Consider the following 22,270-nt stretch of genomic DNA (forward strand, 5'->3'; position numbering starts at 1 on the left):
TGTTTATACCCCTCATAACCTCATAATCACTATTAAGATTGGGTTGAGATTGAATCTCTCCATTCGTACAACAATTATCTCTTTCTGCCTTATACGAGGATTTAGAATGAAAGCCCTCGCTGGATCTTCTTGTGGCAGCAGCCACTTGAAGAGTGGGTTCCAGGGAGAGGCGGCACTGGAGGGGGCCGGGTGGAGGATATAGGATGTAGGAGTACCATGGAAGAGGGTGTCACAGCTGTTGCATTCTGGGCCTAAACTGTGCGTTTACTCAACCACAAAACGCACACGTTCCACACACTGCTGCTGTACCACTAGGCGGCGGTAGGAGGCGGAGCTAGTGGCAGGAAACGGAGCCAAGGTGGTAGCACGGAGCACGGCCAAGAGGACGCACCGAAAACTCAGAAAAGTTTGCGCCAAAGTCCAACATATGTTGCCTGCTCATGCATGCCACGCCAGGGTCCTCCATTAGCCCTCATCCTCATCCTCATCCTCATCCTGGTCATAGTTGCTGCTTCTCACTCAGTCAGTTAGTCAGTCAAGCCGTGAGTCAGGCCGCCGCATGCCCCACACACATGTGCGTGGTATGTGTGTGTGTAATTATAACAAGTTTTCTAGGCAATTTTTCTGCTTTCGTTTTAGTTTTTCGCCTCGAATTTTCCTCTCTCCTTTCATACCCTTCAAGAGGGTACCATACTTTAAAGCGGACTCGTACGTACTGTGATTTTCTAACCATAATTTTCTTAAATCGGGTTGAAATTGCTTTACGAAATATATTTCAGAATTACTATAAGTATTCTGAAGCTTGTATTCATAAGGCTTTCATAGTGTCCCACGCTTCAAAAGCCACTTAACAGATTTTTCTCTGTTCTGGCTAAGTATTCTCTTCGTTCGATTTTCAGCTAAAATGAGATATTTTCTTAAGAAATATATATAAAATAAATATAAATAAATTCATTAAAATAAATAAATAAATATTTGGCCAACGTTCCACCGCCAGGGTATTCGTGACTTCGGTCTGCCACAAAAAAAAAAACCCATCCGACTCGAAGCTGGTCTTTTTTCCAGTTGCTCGCCGTATTTTCTTAGCCAGGGTGTTGTTGCTCTTATGGCTGTTATGGGTATCTCGGGGCTTGGAATAAGTTTTTGATAAGAAAGTTATGATGAGTTTTCCCCGCACTCACACAGATGGAGCCGAGCGGAGCGGAGGGGCACATGTACACACAGCTGTTGATTTTGGCCAAATTAGTGCAAACACGTCTTGTTTTGAGTTGTGGCCCATGCGGCAACATGTGCAACTAATTTGCAGTTATCAAGAGTTGAGTGCCATATGAGGAGAAAGAGAAAACGAGGCTGGTGAAGCGAGAGGGGAGAGGGGAGCCGGAGCGATGGAGCTGGATATTTCCATTAAAGCATTTATGCCCCCACCATTCCTACTTTTCCAATGAATGCCCGTTTTACTAATTTACATTTCGAGTACAACAAACGGGGGACTGGCGATGGGGAATGGAGCCACCGATACCCCGCTGGCCTGTCTGCCGACTGTCAAAAGTTTATTTATTTGACACCGAAAAAGTTGACACAGACACCAGTGACGTCTCCGCCGCAAAACCTCACCACCGCACCCTTTCCAATTCATGCCACACGTTTCCATAGTCGCAGAGGAGGCCTGAATCGGATTTATATGCCTGCCCAAAATTGGATTACAATTGAGTTGTAATTATGCGACAACAAAACGTTGCGCCCGGAAACCCGTGTGCGGCGCTGCCTTCCTTCATTCTTCCCGAACACCGGCTCTGCGTCCGGGTCCGGGTCCGGATTTGGGTCTGAAGTCTGTGTCCTGGCCTTCGTCCTTCGCTCTGTTTTCTGTTTTCCATGTCTGAAAGTCTAGCGACGTCTTTTGAAATTTCGCTTTTTGCATTAATTAAAACTGATTTAATTATAGCTTGTCGTGTTGCTTTTAAGTATTCCTCAGGACATGGACAGGGACCAGGACTAGGACAGGTCCCTCAACAACATGATTTGCAGAGCCCATCGTCATCATTATCAACGTCAACATCATCAGCATCGGCCTCCCCACCCATTGGCGGGTGATTGAAGCGAGAGACCAAAGTGCTTTGGACGCATCCCCTGACAAGGTGAAAGTTTAATTAAATATGCATCGAGTGTGCTCAAGAGAGAGAACGGAGCTTCCTTAAACAGAGGAGGTTCTACGGAGGAGCTCTATCGAACTAAATTTTTCCCTCATTACCTCTTATGCGCACTCCTTCCACATACATAAGTCTAGCTGTTCGATTTGGAAATAATTTTCGATTTGTGATATGGAGACTAGCCGCCCAAAGGAGAAAATCTCACAATTTGTGCAGCTGTAGCGACGGGGCGCAGGATGTGGTCTTTGGCAGTGATCGGGAGCATTGCGTGCCAGTGGTGCACCATGTCAGGGAGATGTTCGATCAAGCCCTTCCGGAACCGCCCGTTGAGCCCCTGAAGGCCTTCAAGGATTCTATGCGTAAATGAGTCCTGCCTACAGATGATATTTTAATGGAGGTGAGCCTGCATCAATATGTAGCCGCTCGCAACAAAACAACCAATTTCGCTGTCCCCCGCCCGGAGGCGCCTGCTTTGGAAGCTGTACTTCCAGCAGCTGTACTTCACCAATTCGCAACGTTTGGTCCTTAGTCTCTGGAAGATACGATACGGCACCGATACTTGGCATCTCCTACTTATTACGTAGACGGAGGCGACAGCCTGTTCGTGTGAAACCTGGAGATTCCACCCACTTACACTGGAGGCTGGGAAGAGGAGGATGCTTAGTGGCAGAAGAGAAGTCGTCGCTGTCTCCATTAGAAGGCTATGTATAGCTCTTCTATATTTGGACGACGATGAGGAAAGGTCCGGCAGGATGAAGAACACGCACTGAGGCACACGCACACAACTTTCCAGCTCAATGACCAATTTGATAAAGATACTACATCATCCGGCTAGTCTATTAAACATTGCATTGTTCTATTAATTCCATATGAAAATTCACTCGTTCGATTACGAGGCGTTTTGGGAGGGTCGGAGTATTGCATGGATTCCATTGCTCTCGGATATCAATCAGGAGATGCCTCAGAAGTCGCTCCAGTCAGTGGACAGATGTCCATGAGAGTACGAGTATGTGCCATCATCCTCTCCTATCTACTGCACTCCACTTCTGTGGTGCTTCTCCTGGTCCTGGCTCCTGGCTCCTGGTACTGCCATTAGCAGGCAACCGTCAAGCTGTCAGACAGTCGATGGGGCTCAGAGATGAGACATGGGGTATGGGGTATTGGGGAATGGGGCATGGGAAGAGCAGTTCCGGGGGCAGCCTTTGTTTTGTTCATCGGGAACACATTTTATTGCTTTATGCGTTTAATGAAGTGTTGCTGGAGAGGGTTTGAGGACGAGGGCCGGGCTGATGGAACTCCAACCCCCAGGGGGAACGGCAACAACCCTTCAGCCAACGCTTTCACTCTGCAGACAGGCAACATTTCAAACATTTCTGACAGCCTATGACGCTGCCCCTGAGTGACTGACTAACTGACTCGCAGACTCTCTGACTGACTGGCAGACTGACTGACGAACTGATTGATTGACTGCCTTGGCAACCATCCTCATTCCCATTCCCATTCCCACTCGCACTTGCTCTCGCATGTAATGCATAAAGAATGAAGCTTAAATAAAAGTTGGGAGATGAGAAATAGGATTAACTTGTCACACAATTGAATTTAATTTTCCATACACACACAAAAAGAGACATTGCTCCTGCCTCTTGCCTCTTGCCTCCTGCTTTCGTTTCCCGGCTTCCTTCACTTTGGGGACTCTACCCCCAGAGTCTGCTGCCTTTTGTGGAAATCTACGACCGGGGCCGATTCGGGTATTATAATGAAATTACACGTGCCTCAGATTTGTCAAAGCAATCAATACTCGTAAAACATTCGTGCAACCTTCGATTGACTTCGCAGAACCCCAGAGGATGAAATGGGGACATAGACTGCGACTTTTACTTGAAACTGAATCTGAAATTGAAACTGAAAATGAAAATGACTAAAAATAGAAGAGCGTTCAGAGTAGTGATGTGGTCCAACCGTACTCAGTGGAAATTTATAGTTTCAGGAAGCCATAGACTCATGAAATGGATCAAAATCTAGATGCTTTTAAACACCCTTGGTATATAAAAGTGAGCACGGGACTGAAATCAGCGAGCATAATCATTATAACTTTTACTTCAAAAAACTCACAACTCCCTATGAATTTGTATAGTCATTATATTCATTTTATTCCAGTTTTATATTAGTTTGCTCAAAAATATTTAATATTATTACTAGCGAGGAGGAACGTTGTGAGTTGCTGCGGACACCGCAACTCTACAGTTATACCCGAAGGGGGTGCGGCGAAATTTTGACACAAAACGGTCAAGGTCCGATATCACAGGAGTGTGGATACCAAATTTGGTTGCTCTAGCTCTTATGGGTTCTGAGATCCTTGAACTCATATTTTGCAATTGGCAAAACCGACCTTGAAACCTGTGTGTTAGAGTGAGACAGAGCGAGAAAGAGTGAAATTGTTTTCGTGATTCTGGCTATAATAATTATACGATCTGGTTCAGATTTTGCACTCTGTAAGATATAGTCATCTTCTACGATTTTAGTTTTCTCGTATCATCGAAATTGTGGATGCCACAGATTCTCGCCTTTTGTGGGGGCGGAAGTGGGCGGGGCAAAGTTTTGAAATATTTTTGTAGCAGTGACATATCACAGAAGTCTGGATCCAAAACATCGTTGCTCTAGCTCTTATAGTCTTTGAGCACTAGGCGCTGAAGGGGACGGACAGACGGACAGACAGACATGGCTCAATCGACTCGGCTATTGATGCTGATCAAGAATATATATACTTTATGGGGTCGGAAACGATTCCTTCTGGACGTTACACACATCCACTTTTACCACAAATCTAATATACCCCAATACTCATTTTGAGTATCGGGTATAAAAACTAGCGGACCCGGCGAACGTTGTCTCGCCCCAATTTAACGCCTTCAGATAAACTGCAGAGTGACACCACTAGGCAACAAAATTGAACTTTTTATTTCCGCTGTCAACCAAACCCATTTTTGTACCCGTTAATTAAAAAAAAAGTATAGGGTTAAGGTGTGCAAATGGATGTGTGTAACGTCCAGAAGGAATCGTTTCCGACCCTATAAAGTATATTTATTCTTGATCAGCATCAATAGCCGAGTCGATAGAGTCATGTCTGTCTGTCCGACTGTCCGTCCCTATGTGCACCTAGATCCTAGAAACTATTAGAGCAACAACATTTTGTATCCAGACTTTTGTGATATGTCACAGTTACAAGTGCATTGCAAAACAGCACCCCGCCCCCTTCCACCCAAAGAAAGACGAAAATCTGTGGCAGCCACAATTTTGAAGAGACGAGAAATCAAAAAACGCAAACGAATGACTATATATTTCTTGACTGCACAATCTGAACCAGATCGTATTATTACTGTACCCAGAAATATGAAACAATTTCATGCTCTCTAACTCTATCTCTCCCTAACACGCACGTTTATCGGCTTTGCCTATCGATAAAAGTGTAAATTTGGTATCCACACTACTATGATATCAGCCTGGACAAGTGCTACGCGCCGTCTGGCGGAGTAGAGCAATACTGACTATGTATCGGGTATAAATGTAGAGTTGCGGTCGCAGGAGCAACTCAAAACGTTACCCCTCGTTCCTATTCAATTTGGGGCTTTTAAATTTGCGAAATTTTTGAATGAGTTTTTTTCCATTGTTTTTTTTTAAATAGCTAAAAAATTTTTTTCAATTTTTTTTTATTTTTTTTAAAGGCTTTGTTTTTGGGTATGAAATAATAATACAATTTGTTGTTTGCTGTTACTTTTGGAGCAACTTATACAATAATCGCAGGAAAAATTATGATGATTAAGAAAAATAAAATGAAAAATGCGTGTTATCAAGGTTGAAGAATTTGGAGGGGGATATTATTTGGTGCAATTATCTGTCCAGGTTTCTGAGGTAGAGGTCCTCTTAGATCATCCTGTTGGCAGGTCGACTGGGTGTATTCTGTTCTCGCAAGACGCCTGGCCAGTACATTAGGGTGGCTTCTGAGCTTAGAGATATGGTTCTTCGCTTGATTGTTGATAACATCACCGACAAGAGGTACGTTAAGTCCTTGGCAATGTCGCGGTTACGGATATACCACTCAGCTCCGGAGATCCTACGTAGAAATTTACTCTGGAACGTCGTGATCCTCGCAATGTTAGTTTTGGCGGCAATCCCATACAGCCGAATGCCGTACTTCCCGGCTAGTTTAGCTTCTTTTTTCAAATAACTTAAGTATCTTACAACTGGTTGTATTGAAATTTTCCAATTTTAATTGTTTGGCCTCGGTTGACACATTCACGGAAAATCCCATATTTGGATAATTATTACCATCAAAGACTGTACTTAAAAGATTTAAGCTAAAACTTAAAATGTTAAAAGTTAGTAGATATGGATAGATTTTTCTTAGAGTTGTGTATTGGTATGTTTGATTCTTCCAGCCATACATTCTCTAAGAAGATACAATAATTACAATAATCGTTATGTACGAAATATGAATGAAATATTATCTTAAGAATACAAAACTTTCTTTGGAAAGGACTGAAAGTATCAGAAGTGCATTACAGATCACAGATTGAATTTATTTGAAATCGTTTCTCAGGAAAGAAATGAAGCATTCGTTTCCTTCATACTGCGCTTGCTTTTGAATACCACCATTGAACGATAGAACTTTCTAATAAAATTTTACACCCCACATTTCTGGTTCTTCCCCCATCCACAATTCGCGTTCGCTTTTCATTATGCACATCATCCATCAATTAATTGATTGCATCCCTAGTCACCGCATCGCCATGCCGCTCACATACGAGAATACTCGCATCGCGTACCGCTTGTCTGGGAGTATCTTTGATTAGCGAAGAACAAAGAGGGCGGCGCCCCTGCGACGAGTGACAGAAGTTCATTAACTGTCACACAAGTATGGCAGCAAATGGATGTGGATGTGGATGGATGCAAGTCGGATGGTGGATGGAGGTCCATATGCTCGCACTCACCACCCAGACACCCCATCCCTTGGGCGTGGTCCATCCAACTTAATTAAATAGCAACAGATTTGAGGTAACATTGCACGGTGCTGGGGCGAGGGGGCTGGGTCCCGGTCCCTGACTGCAAGTCAGTCAGAAATCCTTTTCCTAGCAACTAACCAATATCCAGATCCTCACATCCGCACAACGCCAAAAGTCGATACCCAAGTCGACATCGTGGTGCACATAAAAATTTCTAATCCATTTGCCCGATACTTATGCACGCCTGCACTCGGGGGATTAATAAGTGTAGCCGTTTGTACTGCGGACCTCGGAACTTGGAACTCGGTCTCTCGGTCTCTCTAGTTCTGGTCTGGGCTTCCACCGATGGCTAGATGTATGTGGGATGAATGGTATGGATTGTTTCAACCACCACCACCAGCTTCGTGGAGCGCCGCACGACATCTCGCAGCCAAATCAATTTCAACTGTCAACTGTCAATCAGGCAGCAATTCAATCAAGCAACGCTCTCTGGGACGGTCTCTTAGACGACTGCCAGAACTTTAAGAAGCACAGGAAAAAAACCAAAAAATCAGAAAAAGAAACAAGATTCAGCTCTGCCTGAATTATTCAAAGGATATGGAAAAGGCACCCGAACCCGCAATCTCAATCCCCAGACCATTATTAATGTGGTGACTCTCTAGCTTAGCGTCACGGGCCAGGAGGCAAAAACATTTGTTCAAGAGATTTTTATGAATTACATCGTTAGATCGCATTGATGTCGAGGTCGAGCTTGAGGGGTTGTTTTACACAGATTTTTATTGGTATTATTACCATTTACAACTCGGCACCAGCTCCGAGACCATTCCGAGACTTGCACACACTCATCTATCGAATATTGGGGGGCTGTTAGCTAACCCGAAGTTAAACCTTAACCGCATCGCAGCTCTGATGGTAAATATCACCGTCAACACACATGTCACGTATTTTGCTCGTAATTATGGCAAACGTGAGAAATTTCGTTAAGATTTCCCCTAACATATTTTCTTGTGTGTTTTTCGCTGTAGCATAATTTTGGGGCTGCCGCTGCCCAACTGGCATTTGACCCCCATTAAACAAAGTACAGTCACCGCAAGCAGACGGAATGGTGAACCAAGAAATTTTGGTGACCCAAAAAGTAATAAAAAGATGTTCATTAGCCGAGGACGAACGCTTGACTATCCATCATAGGAACACTAAACTTACGTTAACTTTGTCTCTAGCTTTATTATGGATTTCCTTTATCTTTATTCTTTATTTTCATTGTAGCTTCTATCCAAGGGCACTGAGCGCCTTTAGTTTCTCCATTAATTCGATTATCAGGGCCTGCACTCGTGCCACAAAGTCTTTGATGATCTCGCGACGTGCCGATGTTGTTGTCGTAGCCTCCTGCCGCGATATCTGGCTGGGCATGCACCAGGCCATCGGCAAAAGCACTGCGTATTGGTTTAAAGGGAAGAGATAGGTACTCATTGCCTTGCAACACAAATAACTTACCACAGAGCGCAGCAACGAGAGTAACTACTACTTGGCCTGACATACTTGCATCGAAAACTGAGCTCGACACAGTCAGTGCGCTTCTATAAATAGTCGCGAATCCATAATCCAAAATATAGAGTCCTACGTGTAGGTCAGGCTTTGGTAATACACGTAACAGAGATAAAATTTGATCCAAGAATTTATGGCCTTTTAGTCGGAACTTGGCTTTTGGAAAAATAATAAGTACATACCAGGGTCTAGAATTCAGGCTTAAGTAAGTGAGAATAAGTGAATAACTTTGCAGTTCTGAAAGTTGCATTATTAAACAAAATTTCAATAGATGGAAATTCCTTTTAAATGAGCTTAGTTTTTCACCCAGCTTCTTCATCATTTTTTAGTTAGATCAACCCATAATAATAGCCTCCTGAATAATTCCACAATCATATACAATGCTCAATATAATTCCATTTAATTTCAATTTACACAATTTTTACAAAAATATTGCCCAAAAGTAAGCTTAGAGAAATTCAAGTTTGATGCAGAAAGTGCTGATTTATATAAAGTAACATGCTCTTTCAGATCCTTCAGCCAAGTGTAGGGATTCCAGGGAGAGAGGGGAGTCCAGGTAGGCCACCACCGGCACCACCAGTAGCTATCTTTGTCAGGCCGGTAATAGGTTGGGTAAGTGCTCCGCCGGTGGCTCCTTGAGCGACTCCAGCTATGACTGGTTGGGCTACATCCAATTGAGGACGGGCTTGAATAGCGCTGAGGTAGCAGGCTGCTAATTAAACGAAATTTTAGTCTGATTTTGATCCAAAATTAGCCTGTTACTGCTACCCACCGCACAGGATAAGGGCCACCAAGATCGTTTTGTTGAACATGTTTAGACCGAATGAAGTTATCGAACTGATTTGTGAAAGAAAAGCAGCTGCTTTTATACCCATTCGCTGGAGAACATTCAAGCCGCTTAGAGCACGTACGGCCCCCTACAATCTGAAGCGTGTTCTATGGCTTGTTATGTGTGGCATGGCATCGGAATGGGGGGTTTTCCTACGTCAGCGGCCAGTTCTGGACTGTAAAAACTTTAAAGTATTTCGCTACATCAATTCTGTACAGGTTCTCTGTTCTCCTTTTTACAGGTGCAGCTGCAGCTGCAGCTCTGAACTCTGTCCATTTCGGTGCAGGAACTCTCTCTCTCTCTTTCGGAGCTTTGCTTTCATTATAATTCGCATTAAGCTCTCGTCACGTTCGCATTAAATAATTATTGTTTTCCGATTTCAGTGGTGGATCAGGGGGAGGAATGCCATGCCAGTACTTAATTAAAGGTCCACCGCATTCGTCGCTAGATATCCGAGCTAATCAGATGCCATAATATCAGTCTTTTTTAATCAAATCAAATCGGACATTAATGGGGGGCTTAATGAGGAGAGTGGAGCTTTTTTCGGAATTGTTTGTGCAGGGATGATCTATACACAAAATACTTTTTGTGTAAATCATAAATTAACAGTTTAATCAGGAAATGCGCTTCAAAGATAAGATGTAAACGCTGTAAAGTGGTTAAAGGGGGGTGTGGAAATTGTACTTTTTACATAACAAAATTTGTCGAAAAAAGGGAACCATACCACCATACTAAATTTTCATTATTTCGATTTTTACCAGGAAAGGGCGTTATATAGAATTTATTGTACCTGTTTCAGTTTTTCAAGACCTTTTGAAAAGCTCTATTTCCTAACATCCAACTGCAGTCATAATCATTCCATTGAAGATCGATGGGTTGCCACTGGCACATTGAGCAATAGAAATGGTGTTTTTTTTCTGGCCCAGATGTTGTCCAAGTATACGTGACTAATGCATTTGGCGGAACAAAGCAACGGGCTAATCAAATGCAGTACAATGCATCCGGTATACAGACATATGGGGCAATCAGCCAGACATATGCAAAATAGGGCAACAAGTGAGTGCAGTTTCCGGCATGAGAAGAGCTGGCCAAGACGTCATCAGCGAGAGCAAGAGTGAGTGTGAGAGTAAGAGTGACAGTGAGAGAGCGAGAGTTTTGTGTCAGCAGCATCAAAAATTGGGAGATTGGAATCAAGGTGGGGGGGGGGACATGATAAGATAATCGGGAATCGCACGTACGGACCACACGTTTCCGGACGTGGCTTGTGTGTTGGCATCAATATAAAAATGAACGAGATGCGGACTCTGAAAATCAGTTCAATTAACAAAATTTATAGAGCACTACACCCGAAGACACACACGAGAGACAGCAGTAGCAGCAGCAGAAGCCTCCATCCCGAACCGCAGGCTAATTAAGGAAACGGAGAGCTGTACGGCGAGAATAGTCTTCAATCAAACGCTCACGATGCCGGCGACACGTAAACATTTAATTACTCTCGTTGTGGTGACAACATTAGGTAATTAGTGGCCGCCGTGCGTGTGCTTCCGCTAATTGATTCCAATCCGAAACTGATGGTTTCTTCCCACTAAGCCTGCCAGCTATGTGCCGCCCAGAACTCCACGTTCCTGGCCACCATTGTCAGCTCCAACAACACGCTGCAGACGACGAATGGGACGCGCCACAACGAGACGATCACGATCAATATTAGCGAGGTGATTGCCGCCGCTGAGGCGGAAGGCGACACGGTGACCACCACACTAGACCCGGCCACGGCAACCACGGAGCCTGCTACCAGCACCGAAACATCTGACACGTCATCAACAACAACACTTACATCATCCACATCCACCACACAAGCACCACCATCTGCCCCAACCACCGAAGAATCATCCACAGCTTCAGCACTGACTACAACGGCAAGCACTGTAAATGATACTTCAACCACACCACCAACACAAGACACAACAATAACAAACACACCAGACACAACAACCACTGCACCGGACACAGCTACAACCACACAAGACTCAGCCACAACCACTCTGACAAGCACAAACACTGAACCAGTCATAACAACAACACAACCGTCTATAACCACAGAAGCATCAAACATTACAGATTCAACGAGTCCTGCAGATTCTACGACTAGAACAGATACAACGAGTACCAGTGATGCAACGAGTACCACCGATACAACGAGTTCAGTAAGCACCACGCCGCTGGCCTACACCGTGTACACAATGGAACCCTACCCTGGCATCGTCTATGGCAAGACGAACTCTTTCGGAATACAGCCGCGTAGGTTCCGCAAGGGTCGTCGCGGTGGCCGCAAAGGTAGGAAGTCGCGTCGTCGCACAACCACAACTGAAGGGCCAGGAGAGACCACCACTAGCACCACAACAACCACCACAACAATCAGCACTGATCTGAGCGAGGACTACGATGATGGTTTGGCCAATAGCGTGCTGGAACCACAGCTCGGTCTGCCCCTCGATCTGGGTAACATACACAATGTGCGCATTTCCCAATAGTGGGGCCCATTCGGAGGAGCCTAACGAGACTGAGAAAGCTTTTAAAGGTTGTTCTTTTTTGCATATATATTCATATTAAATAAAAAAACATTTTAACATTATGGCCGACTTATCGTTAAGATAATGGGAAGCGCGATCGAGTGGAACCGATAGATAAATACTTAGAAACTACGACTATGAATGTTATACAGCATCAGCTCTCACTCGTAATATTAATGAGCGTGACAAAAACGGGATCATGAATTGTACGACGAGCGTTGAGCTCAGTATAATGAACACCTGTGCGGAGGGGCTATCCGCCCGATATAGAAGACGATATAATCACGTTAGTCATTATCCTTACCTCCGGCTATTCTGATAAATAAAGTTAAGTATGAGGAAACAACGGAAAAATAACGAGTAAGATAAAATAGTACCAGTAATGGGTAAAATGGCTAAGAGTAAAAAGTAACATAACACATCCGCGTAAAACAGGATACAGTAAGAGTATACGGATAGAGAGTCGACAGGGAAAAAAAACTCATTAACCACAAACGGACAAATAGACGAATAAACAGTTGGTGTGCAATTAATTTAGCAAACTGTTTGTTCAACACAAACACCGACACACCCTGGTTCTTGCCGCACCCCCACCTTCAGCGGTTCTCATATTCACGAGGCGCACTAAGCAAATACAATTCAACTTCCCCTTTCAACACATAGGAAAAACCTACAGCTGGGCCCAGGCATCTTCTCAGCGAACTCCTCTTTCGGACGGACACTATAGCCATGATAATGACCCAGAGACAAGGCAATTAGTAGCGCCGTCTCAGCAGCCCAGAGTCTGGGATGTTAAAAGTCTTGGAAAATCAGAGTGACAGCTGGCCAGGGAGGAATACAAGGACAAGCGTGAAACCCTGAAAGAAGATAGGGTAAACCAATAATAATTCAAAGAGAAGTCAAAGAAAACCTAGAGAGTTTTCAGAGAAACCAGAAAAAAGTTAGGGGAACACCCAAACAGAATCCAGAGATAATCAATATGCCAGGGATTGGAGGTCAGTGCATTGAACCGAGCCCTGTACGGTTGCGAAACGGGTATCATGGCAGTCCCCAAATATGCCGCGAGCTTGACAGATTGCCGAATGAATGCACGTGCTTATCATGTGTTGGGCACGTGCTTGAAGGTACACTGCTTTGTTTTGCTCTGCAGGTTCTTGCGTTCGGGCTATAAGTAGCCAAGAAATTGGCTTGGACCAGACAGAAGTCGAAGCGGAACGAGTGAGATCCAAGAGAACATGCTTAAATTTAGCCAAAAACTGATGCTGCTGCTGGTGGCCTTTTTGGGTAAGTGGCACTGGGGGAGGTCTCGATTGCGACGCGACGATATCTCATTACTCTGTGGGCCTTCTTGCAGCGCTACAGACCGTCCATGGATGGCTGGTGAAGCTGCCGAAGCTGGAGAGTCTCGTCGAAAAGCTGGAGGAGAAGAAGGAGAAGGAACTAAGCTGGCTGGAAGGCAAGAAGGAGAACGAGCTGCTGAAGAAGCTTGATTTCCTCAATTTGTTCAGCGCCAAGGAGGACGCCAAGAAGGACAAGAAGGAGGACGAGTGGGAGAAGTTCAAGCAGTGGTGGGAGGAAAAGAAAGAGAAGGAACTCAGCTTCTTCGAGACTAAGAAAGAGAGCAAGCTGGACAAGCTGGCAAAGAAGGCCAGCAAAAAGACCAATCCAAAACCGAGACCCTGTTGCTACGGCTACCCTGAAGAAGAGGAGCAGACCACTCTGGGCTATCCCGAAGAGGAGGAGGAGGAGGAAACAGAGCCCTACCCAGAGTCCGAGGAGGCGACTGAAAGGCCCTGCAAGAAGAGCTATGGCAACAGTAAGCAGCCCGTATACGTACCAACCAGCTACGATGTGAGGGATGACTCCGCCGAAGGCATACGATACTTCACCTGAGATGAGAGTCTTGCTAATTGGTTTGGATATTTTTGCATTGTGTGTGTTTCCTTTTTACATAATTACATTTTTAATAAATATAATTAAAATTCCCATAGTCGAATGCCCTCCAGCTACACTTACACTTACACTCACTTCCCGGTTCTGTTTCGGTCTCCTGCCCTGGGCTTCGGTTCGGGGATTGGGATTTTTCTTCTGCCGCCTTGCATATCATTTGCATATAAATTGAATTCCCCGGCTCTGTTCGTCTCTTGGTTTCTTGCCCTCGCCTAGGATTCCTGTAGACAGCCAATATTTTATACATTTTATGTTCACACATCCATGTGCTGTGTGCTGTATGGTGTGTGTGGAGTGTGTGGAGTGTGTGGGGTATCTGCCTGTTTGATCCATCATACTACATACCGATGGTGGCATCCGTATCCGCAGTCGCAGCCGCAGCCGCATTCGCGTCCTGTCAGCGACACTTCATCTGAGCTGTCAGTCGGTGGCTCGGCAGGCGGCAACCCAATGACACATTGCGCCCATTATTTGCATAAAACGTTGGGCATGGTACGAGTCTGTCTCTCGGTCTCCGGTCCAGCCCAAAGTGGTTTATCCTGTCATGACTCCTACTCGGGCACAGTTGGGGGCTGGTCAGAGGTGAGTGTTTGGCATGGCGTGGCATGCGCTCACCCATTCAACAACTAAGCATGGGATTCTGTTCAGAGATTTCCCGTTCTCTTTAAATGAGTCAGTATTCAAGATTTCATTTCCCTATATTCCATGCCCACCATTTAATTTCGTAGGGTTGCATTTCTCCCCCACACCACACCGCACCACTACTCTTCGTCTCTTCGTCCCATTAGATTCTTAATCACAGGATTCCATTCCCTCCAAACCAAGCCACTTCAACAAAAAGCATTCTATTCCAGACCATTCCATGCAAAACAGATCCATTCCATTCCGAAGCATTTCAAAACCTGCACTGGCATTCCGACTTTCTGGGATATTGGAACGAATGGAATTAACCATCTCTCCCTTCATCCGTGGGAGAGTATGCGTATACGCAGCTGCTTATGTGGGGTGCCTTTATGTTTGCGGCTCATTCGCTGCTCGGTCGATGCCATGACATGAAAATGCTTTTCCAACACCAACCAGCCCCCCCCCGCTTTAGGCAGAGGTGGTGCAAAGCGCATTGCAAAATTTGCGCTGATAAAAACATACAAGCAAAAAAAATGTGAAAGAAACACTAGATTTGAGGGTCGAAACATTACATACCCCTGCAAATCTTTCGTTTCAAATAACAGATATGATATAGAAGGATTCATTTTATTGCAACTAAGACCAAAACCTAGAAAATATATCCAATATATATACGATACACCCCAAACATTCGGATCTACTGCCTTCTGCCAACTTTGAAAGCAAACGGTCAAGGACATGATAATATCTGGTTGAAAAAAAGGGTACAAAACCATCAGAGTGCACACAAAACGCACTGGCACATACATACATATGTATATTTGTGGCCCGAAGCTAATAGTAATCATAATAATATTTCGAGTTTTGGTTTATATTCGGCTGTTGGTGCTGAGGCAGCACAAACATTTTGTGGCCCGAAAGCATTTCACGGTTTTGTGAGCACTCACCTCTAACAGCTCTTTTCTTATGTATAAGTGTCTGTATTTGTGTATTTGTTTGTGTGTGCGTGCAAAATTTCCGCTGGATGATTCAATTGAGGCACTTTATGAACGAGCATGAGAGCAGCCACATGGGGCAGGGCACCTATGGCATGAAATGTTGATTTGGCCACTGCAATGACTCAATGCATTGAGTCGAGTGCCAGCTGAGAGCAATTAAAATCCAGTGCAGACTTTGCGGCGCCACTCGCTTTCACTTCTATAGATATTGCTTGTATTGATCTGTAGATTGGCTTATAGAATACTTTTGGGGGAGGATTCCATAGTCGCTATTCAAAGAGATCTAAGTATGCACTTGGTCCCCAGCGTCCCACAGAGATAATCAAAAGAAAAAGAAGAAAGAAAAACTATTATTATTATTTTCGAATTGTCATTATCGGTGGCTGTTCTTTGGGGACTGGGAGTCGAGTGTAATTGCAGAGGACAAAAACCGGAGCAGAGAGAAACGTCCCCAAAACTTTTCCATCCTTGGGCCAAGCGGTTGCCCGTTTTTCCTCCATTTGATAGCCCAATTTTCTTTCATTGCCTGCCACAGTTACAGATACAAAGACACAGCTACATACATCTACATTTGTGGCAGGGGGGCTCAATCTTGTTAATTTCACCCCGCTTTCTATGTGTCTGTCTGTCTGCTTTCTTTCCAGACACTTACTCCAGCCCTCGGTGTACTCCCTCCTCGATTGTATATTGTATTCTCCCGACTATTTGTCTGTCTGTCTCTCTGTTGGGGTTATGCACGAATATTGGGTGGGTTTTCTTCTAATTTTTTGCTCGTTTCTGGGGGGTTTTTTTGGGGTTTTTTGGGGTTTTCTGGAGGTCCCGTAATCGCAATTAAGATAATCAAAAAAGTTTTGACAGTGGACTGTCAGTGCGAGTGGAGGCTTCGTTTTTACTTTCTTCCGCAAAAGTCCGCAAAGTTTTTTTTCCCCCTTCGGTTAGCATTTATTTTGGTTTTGCTTGATGTTGGTTTCTTTTTTTTTTGGGGCGTGCCGCAGTGTACACTGCAAGTTTTTGCGGAATCTTCGACAATTCCATGACCAAGACGTCGTGGGGTCCGTCGTCGGGTTAGTTGGAAATCAACTTTTTGCTCTGGCAAAAAGTTTTTCAGGGTTGCTGGCTGCTCCACTGTTGCATGCTTTTTCTTGTTGCATGCCCCTGCGGACATTATCTGAGGCCTTTTTTGCAGCAGAAGCCTGCAGTTGAAGTCCAGGCGGTGAAGTTTTTAGCCTGAACTTCGGCTTCAGAGTGCTGCTGAATCTAAAGTTTTATTGCTTTGGACGAGCGGAAATTGGTTTCCATCTTATGATGATAATAACGATCATGATAATACCCGCGATGATGATGATGATAATGATGATGCTTCCCTAGCCCGACAATTAGCAGAGTGTAGCGGTCAAAAGCGAATCTAATCCAATCACAACGAGCCCCAAATGGAGTCCGGGGACAGGTGAACGCTGAGCCACACCACGGAAACGCCATTTAGTTAGACAAACAAAGCAACATCCGACATGCGGATGTGTGCGGATGTATGCGGATGTGCGCGAATGTGCAGAGCAAACCAATCGAAACGAAAAGCTCTCGACAAACGGGTAAAAGGGAAAGTCGAATGCGACCCAACTCAAGAGGCAGTGGGTACAGACGGGCGTCGAGACAGGACCCACGGACAGACAAGTGTGTCAATGAGAGAAAGAGAAGGAGAGAAAAAGGGAGAATGAGACAGACAGAGACAGTTAGATAGATGGATAATGTGATACAAGTGGACTGAACAGAGGGAGACACCCGAATCAAACCATAACCAAAGGAACTTCAACAAACCGATACTTGGAATACCCTTTACGAATTATTTGGAACTGTTTCTTGGAGCACTTTTCTTTCGAATTGTTTTTGTCCAGAGGCATGCTGTTACATATACTTATGTACATATTTACACGAAAGCCTCATAGAACTATAATAATAAAGAAATCGCGACTGAAACCATTTGATGGCTTATCGAAGTTTATAACTGCAAGGCAATAGAAATTTTCCGATTTTGAATAATAAAAAGGAAAGAAATGATTGGTAATACCCCCCTCAACAACATGAAAAACTCCTGTCCAAATCCATGGCATCCTCGAGGGTTCCAAGGATAAGATAGTAGCGAATATATCTTCGCTTGGGGTCAGTCTGCACGCTTCCCGCATAATTTATGCAAACTAAAACTTCCACTTGAACATTTCATTCGCAATCTAATCTGCCATCCCATCCCAGCTCAGCCCTTCCCTGTCTTATGTACGTCCCATACCCCAGCAATTAAGTGGAACACAAATTTCTTGTCCACTCCGTTTGGACGGACAGTCGTGCAGTCAGGGAGAGCAGACAGTACTTGGCATTATTTATGGCTTCCTCTTGGTCTCGGGCTCTTTGTTGCTTTCGTTGCTTCTCAAGGAGTTTTGCTGGAATGATGATGGGATTGAGTTTTTGGGGTTGCGGTCGGGGCTGCACAATCCAAATTGCAATTAATAAGAGCCCTTAACCCAAGGGATGAGAGCAAACAAATCCAAAAACCATTGAGGCGAGGAAACCGCTTCGGTCAACATAATTTTTTCGGCTTCTTCGATGGCTCAATTCGCTTTCGTTTCCCGCATTTTTGCTCTCTCTAGCACTCGCAACCGCTCTCGCTCTCGTTTTCATTTCCATTTTCCTCGGCAAACAAATTAAGCAAAGTTAATAACGAAATCTTGTTTTCAACATAAACAACAAATATGCAAATGACTTTCATAGCATTCAATGAGTGCACGGGCGAGAGGGCCTTGAAACATGCTGATGGAGCAGACAGACAACTTTGAAAACTTCCACAGGCAAGGAAAGGGGCAAGGGAAGCGGCATGTCAATGGGAATGGGAATGGGGTGGCCCTTATGTAAATGTGTACCGTGCACAAACAGCAACAGGAGGGAGTCAGCCGATTCGGATCACGGCATAATTATCGAAATGAGAGCGAAAGGAGCTCAATTTGCATGCTTTTCAGGACTGTTCGGCAAAAGAGTCGATGGGAAGTAGACTGTTAATCCACAAACCACAATCGATAAGAAACGATGTGAGTACGTACAATTTAGTTTATCTAAACCAATATTTCAATATATGCAGAAACAAGTCCGAAGGCGAGGTTCCATTCATTTGATCACTTTATTTTGAAGTAAAAATTCCCCAAAGCGCTTGATCAGTTTTTGTCAAGAGGGAAACGAACCAGAAGGGTAAGCGAATCAATCCGTTAGGTTTCAGCAATGCACTGCTTGCTCGATTGCTTCTGAAGAGTAAAATGAACCAGCTACGCACTGCTTGAAAGCTTCATAAGGGGCTCATAAAGGGGAAAATAACGCATCTTGAGCGGCTCTGCTGGATCTCTTTCTTGTGAAGAGAAAATAAACCAAAGCTTCAGGTTTCAGATTCGTACTGCTTGATCATTCGGTTCTGAAGAAAAAATTGACCAAAGCTTCAGGTTTCGTCGACGAAGTGGTTTAGGCATAATTAAACGTGGAGCTTCAATATACTACTTTTAAGCGTTTTAGAAATGAAGTTTCCATTTTTCGAATTCCATAATTAATCCTTTGCAGATATATTCATGTTATTGGTATAGCTATGTAATGACGAATACGAACACTTCGACGCAAGCTTAAACAAGTATCGATGATTAAAATCGATAGCTATGATGGCAGCAGGACCTGCGTCTGCTGCCTGATTGATCAGCGAACTCGTTAGGAGCGTTGTCGTCGAGTGAGCTCGTCGAAATGCAATTGCAATGATGGCACATGAAAATGTTCCATTTTCCACTCCTCCTCCACTCGCATCATCCGGAATATACGTATGCGGAAACGGCGGGAGAAATATTTATATTCGTGCTCATATCCCTGTTCGCATAATCTGATGTAATCCAGGGGGAACGCAGGGTGGCGGGGACCGCCCCCGCATCCACAGCTACCCGAGTTCGTGTAAGAGTATCCCCGGCCATCCAGTCAGTCGAGTGTAAAATTAAAAAATGTCAGCAGGAAATTCCTTTGGCGGATGCTTCAATGTTGCGCATTTTGTGTGACACACAATTCCCCGATACTTCTACCATTCTCTAGCTACCCCCAAGGCCCTTCCCTTTAGGGAGTCCTTTCTCTGGTCCTCGCTGGACACAGGACACAGAACAAAAAAGTTTTGTGGCAATTAGCAGGCGGCTCTACTCTGGCAGGTCGCCAACAAAAGGAAACTCTTCAAATGTTCACTCCAATTTACGCATGAAGTGAGTCATTCATCCCGTTCTGCCACCCCTCATCCAACAATGCGAAATCTCTGCCCGGATTTGGCTCGCTGCTCTGGTAAACCGTAAAACCTCCAACCGTAAGCCGACGGAAATCTCGACTATTTGTCAGATTTTGTTATGCATAGATATAGATATTCTGCTCTGTGCTCTCTCCTCGGCGAGCGTGACGAAGTGGAGTACAGAAAGCACACACTAATGTCAAAATTCAATTCGAATTGCTGGACTTTTGTTTTCGGAAATTATGTAAATCGAGTCAAAAGTAAAACCCAAGCACTGGATTCCTATCCCAGCCAGAACCTGACCCCAAAATGTGACTCTAGCGGCGGTGCGGAGGTGGGTGGCATTCATATCACATTACCTAACAGGCCGCAGACTTGGGTTCGAATAACACGCAAAAAGTCAGACCCTGCACATGGGGTGGTGCACAATGGGGGTTGGAAATACATGTACATATCCAGAGTTTATTTGTCTACATAAAAGATGCGTTCGGCAGATAGTGGCAGGGGGGGGGGGGGGGTTTCCTTTTAATTTTCAGAAGATTTTCAAATGCAAATCATGTCCCTTCTTGCCCAATATAAACCGAATTCTATACTTAAGGCGCTTTAAAGGGAACTTCAACTGGTTTTAATATGGAAAATCGAATTTTAACGAATATTGTATTGACTGATTTATTTCATAGGAAAACAAAAAATTAAAGCTAAGATCGTATATAATCCTTTTACGATATATGGTATGTATGGGCATTTATATTCTGGTGTTACGTTCCTTTCGTACGACAAAATGTCAAGCAAAACATATTTGAATAGTAATTAGATACCCTTATAAAAAAAAAAAAAATTCAACAGTCGAACGTACGGTTTTAAAGACTTAGGCCAAAATATGTCCTGAAGTTACGTTACCAAAAACAGAAGTGGTTTTTAGCTTTTATTACAAAATGGCAAAACTCTGCGAAATTTTGTGCAATTGGGTGTTCATTTTCCAAGATATAAATGTAGAACGCAAAATTATAGAGAATGACCATATCTACCATATTGACGAATCTAGATCAGATCTGATTATTATTATAGCCAGAATGAATGAATCAATTTTCAGTGGCTACGCAACGACTCCCTCGCGCTAACTCTTACTCTCAACGTACAGTGTGCGCCCTCTGGCGGAGGGGAGCCATACTCAACGAGTGTGGGTTTAAATGCAGAGTCACGGCCGTAGGTACTACCTCTAATAGTCTGTTTGATCTAGGCGCTCATTGAGACGAACAGACGGACAGACAGACATGGTCGGAAACGCTTCCTTCTGGGTGTTACACACATCCAATTCCACCACACATCTCATATACCCCTATACGCTTTGAGTATCGGGTATAAAAATACCAAGAAAATAGCGAAAAGTGAACTTTCGCCGTTTTCATAGGTAAGCAGCTAAGTTAATGTTAATGAAATTATATGCCAATTGGTTTAACTAGTTAGCTTTCAGTAAATCTAGAAATTAATATCGGGACAATAGTATATGAATATCTGGAAATTCTTGAAATTTGGATTATTTAATCAAAAATGTAGCTCTTTGGCGAACCCAATCGGTGCAGCTCCTCTCTTTACAGTGGTTTCAGCTAGATCTAACCCTTTAATAATACAAATTCATGGCGTTCTGTCAGTCAATCTGTTCTAACCACTATAAATCATCAGATTAAAATGAAACTCAATCCCTTATGCAGAATGGAAGAGTTATTCTAGTATAAGAGAATCCGCAACATATCCACTCTTACTTTGTTTCTGCACCATCATAATTTTCAATTTCATTACGAACCCCAAAAGAAATATTAATATCGATTGTGGCGCGAGTGAACCCACATAAACATAAGGCTTAAAATGTTACTTCCACAGAAGCAAAAGACATAACAATAAAAATTTTACGCCCAGCCTGGGCTACCCCTTTTTGTGTGTTTGTGTGCGGTTTTGCAACCCCTTTCGAGCTTCTTCCGGGGGTGCTCTGCTCTTGTCATTTTAGACACAATTTAAGTAAGCGTAAAACTGCAAATTGCTCTTGGACAGAAGACAGTTGAGTGGGAGCTAGAGATGGGGCCGTGGATGGGGATGTAGCACAATAAATTCAACTAGCACGCGCTGCCTGGTCGAGTCCTCCGGTTAATGCACTCCTCGGCTGCGGATGCGGCTACGGATACGGATACGAACGGCGACGACATTGCCTCATTGTCACGCTTTGCCAGACTCTGCATAATAAGATGACAATAAGGCCGCTGTGACCCATCTCCCCTCGAGCAGGACCAAAAGCCACTCACCAACAAAACCCACCCGAAAAAAACCGTA

The 22,270-nt window shown here is 44.1% G+C and overlaps 4 protein-coding genes across 5 annotated transcripts; 2 read left to right on the top strand and 2 right to left on the bottom strand.

Annotated features, from left to right (window-relative positions):
• Positions 1-8,386: 8,386 nt before the first annotated feature.
• On the bottom strand, positions 8,387-8,689 carry LOC113566112. The gene is made up of 2 exons (XM_026990206.1): positions 8,642-8,689; positions 8,387-8,580 (listed from the first exon to the last, which is right to left on the bottom strand). The coding sequence occupies exons 1-2, from the start codon at positions 8,682-8,684 to the stop codon at positions 8,417-8,419; spliced, it is 207 nt and encodes a 68-aa protein (XP_026846007.1). The 5' UTR covers positions 8,685-8,689; the 3' UTR covers positions 8,387-8,416.
• A 379-nt stretch (positions 8,690-9,068) lies between these two features.
• LOC6596818 lies at positions 9,069-9,532 on the bottom strand. Of its 2 annotated transcripts, none has more exons than XM_026990106.1 (2): positions 9,465-9,532; positions 9,069-9,401 (listed from the first exon to the last, which is right to left on the bottom strand). In XM_026990106.1, the coding sequence occupies exons 1-2, from the start codon at positions 9,502-9,504 to the stop codon at positions 9,208-9,210; spliced, it is 234 nt and encodes a 77-aa protein (XP_026845907.1). In that variant the 5' UTR covers positions 9,505-9,532; the 3' UTR covers positions 9,069-9,207. The 2 variants fall into 2 exon arrangements, with proteins under 2 accessions (XP_026845907.1, XP_026845906.1); XM_026990105.1 differs by having other exon boundaries at positions 9,069-9,404.
• Positions 9,533-10,605: 1,073 nt separating this feature from the next.
• On the top strand, positions 10,606-12,062 carry LOC113566094 (cell wall protein DAN4). The gene is made up of 3 exons (XM_026990121.1): positions 10,606-10,635; positions 10,858-11,037; positions 11,112-12,062. Exons 2-3 carry the CDS (start codon positions 10,986-10,988, stop codon positions 12,050-12,052), a joined length of 993 nt encoding a protein of 330 aa, XP_026845922.1. The 5' UTR covers positions 10,606-10,635; positions 10,858-10,985; the 3' UTR covers positions 12,053-12,062.
• Positions 12,063-13,317: 1,255 nt separating this feature from the next.
• Positions 13,318-14,082, top strand: LOC6596816 (protein PXR1). The gene is made up of 2 exons (XM_002022016.2): positions 13,318-13,375; positions 13,446-14,082. The coding sequence occupies exons 1-2, from the start codon at positions 13,327-13,329 to the stop codon at positions 13,982-13,984; spliced, it is 588 nt and encodes a 195-aa protein (XP_002022052.1). The 5' UTR covers positions 13,318-13,326; the 3' UTR covers positions 13,985-14,082.
• Positions 14,083-22,270: the final 8,188 nt, after the last annotated feature.

This window comes from Drosophila persimilis, unplaced genomic scaffold, assembly GCF_003286085.1.
Source record: "Drosophila persimilis strain 14011-0111.01,24,50 unplaced genomic scaffold, DperRS2 tig00000520-arrow-pilon, whole genome shotgun sequence".
NCBI lineage: Eukaryota > Metazoa > Arthropoda > Insecta > Diptera > Drosophilidae > Drosophila > Drosophila persimilis.

What these genes read in the sequence shown, in the direction of transcription:
- LOC113566112 (XM_026990206.1), bottom strand. Translation starts at nt 8,684, where the DNA reads ATGTCAGGCCAAGTAGTAGTTACTCTCGTTGCTGCGCTCTGTG. An exon ending in TCTCGTTGCTGCGCTCTGTG is followed by an intron (nt 8,581 to 8,641) that starts GTAAGTTATTTG and finishes ACCAATACGCAG; the next exon opens with TGCTTTTGCCGATGGCCTGG.
- LOC6596818 (XM_026990105.1), bottom strand. Translation starts at nt 9,504, where the DNA reads ATGTTCAACAAAACGATCTTGGTGGCCCTTATCCTGTGCG. An exon ending in GGTGGCCCTTATCCTGTGCG is followed by an intron (nt 9,405 to 9,464) that starts GTGGGTAGCAGT and finishes TCGTTTAATTAG; the next exon opens with CAGCCTGCTACCTCAGCGCT.
- LOC113566094 (XM_026990121.1), top strand. Translation starts at nt 10,986, where the DNA reads ATGCCGGCGACACGTAAACATTTAATTACTCTCGTTGTGGTGACAACA. An exon ending in CGTTGTGGTGACAACATTAG is followed by an intron (nt 11,038 to 11,111) that starts GTAATTAGTGGC and finishes CTTCCCACTAAG; the next exon opens with CCTGCCAGCTATGTGCCGCC.
- LOC6596816 (XM_002022016.2), top strand. Translation starts at nt 13,327, where the DNA reads ATGCTTAAATTTAGCCAAAAACTGATGCTGCTGCTGGTGGCCTTTTTG. An exon ending in GCTGCTGGTGGCCTTTTTGG is followed by an intron (nt 13,376 to 13,445) that starts GTAAGTGGCACT and finishes GCCTTCTTGCAG; the next exon opens with CGCTACAGACCGTCCATGGA.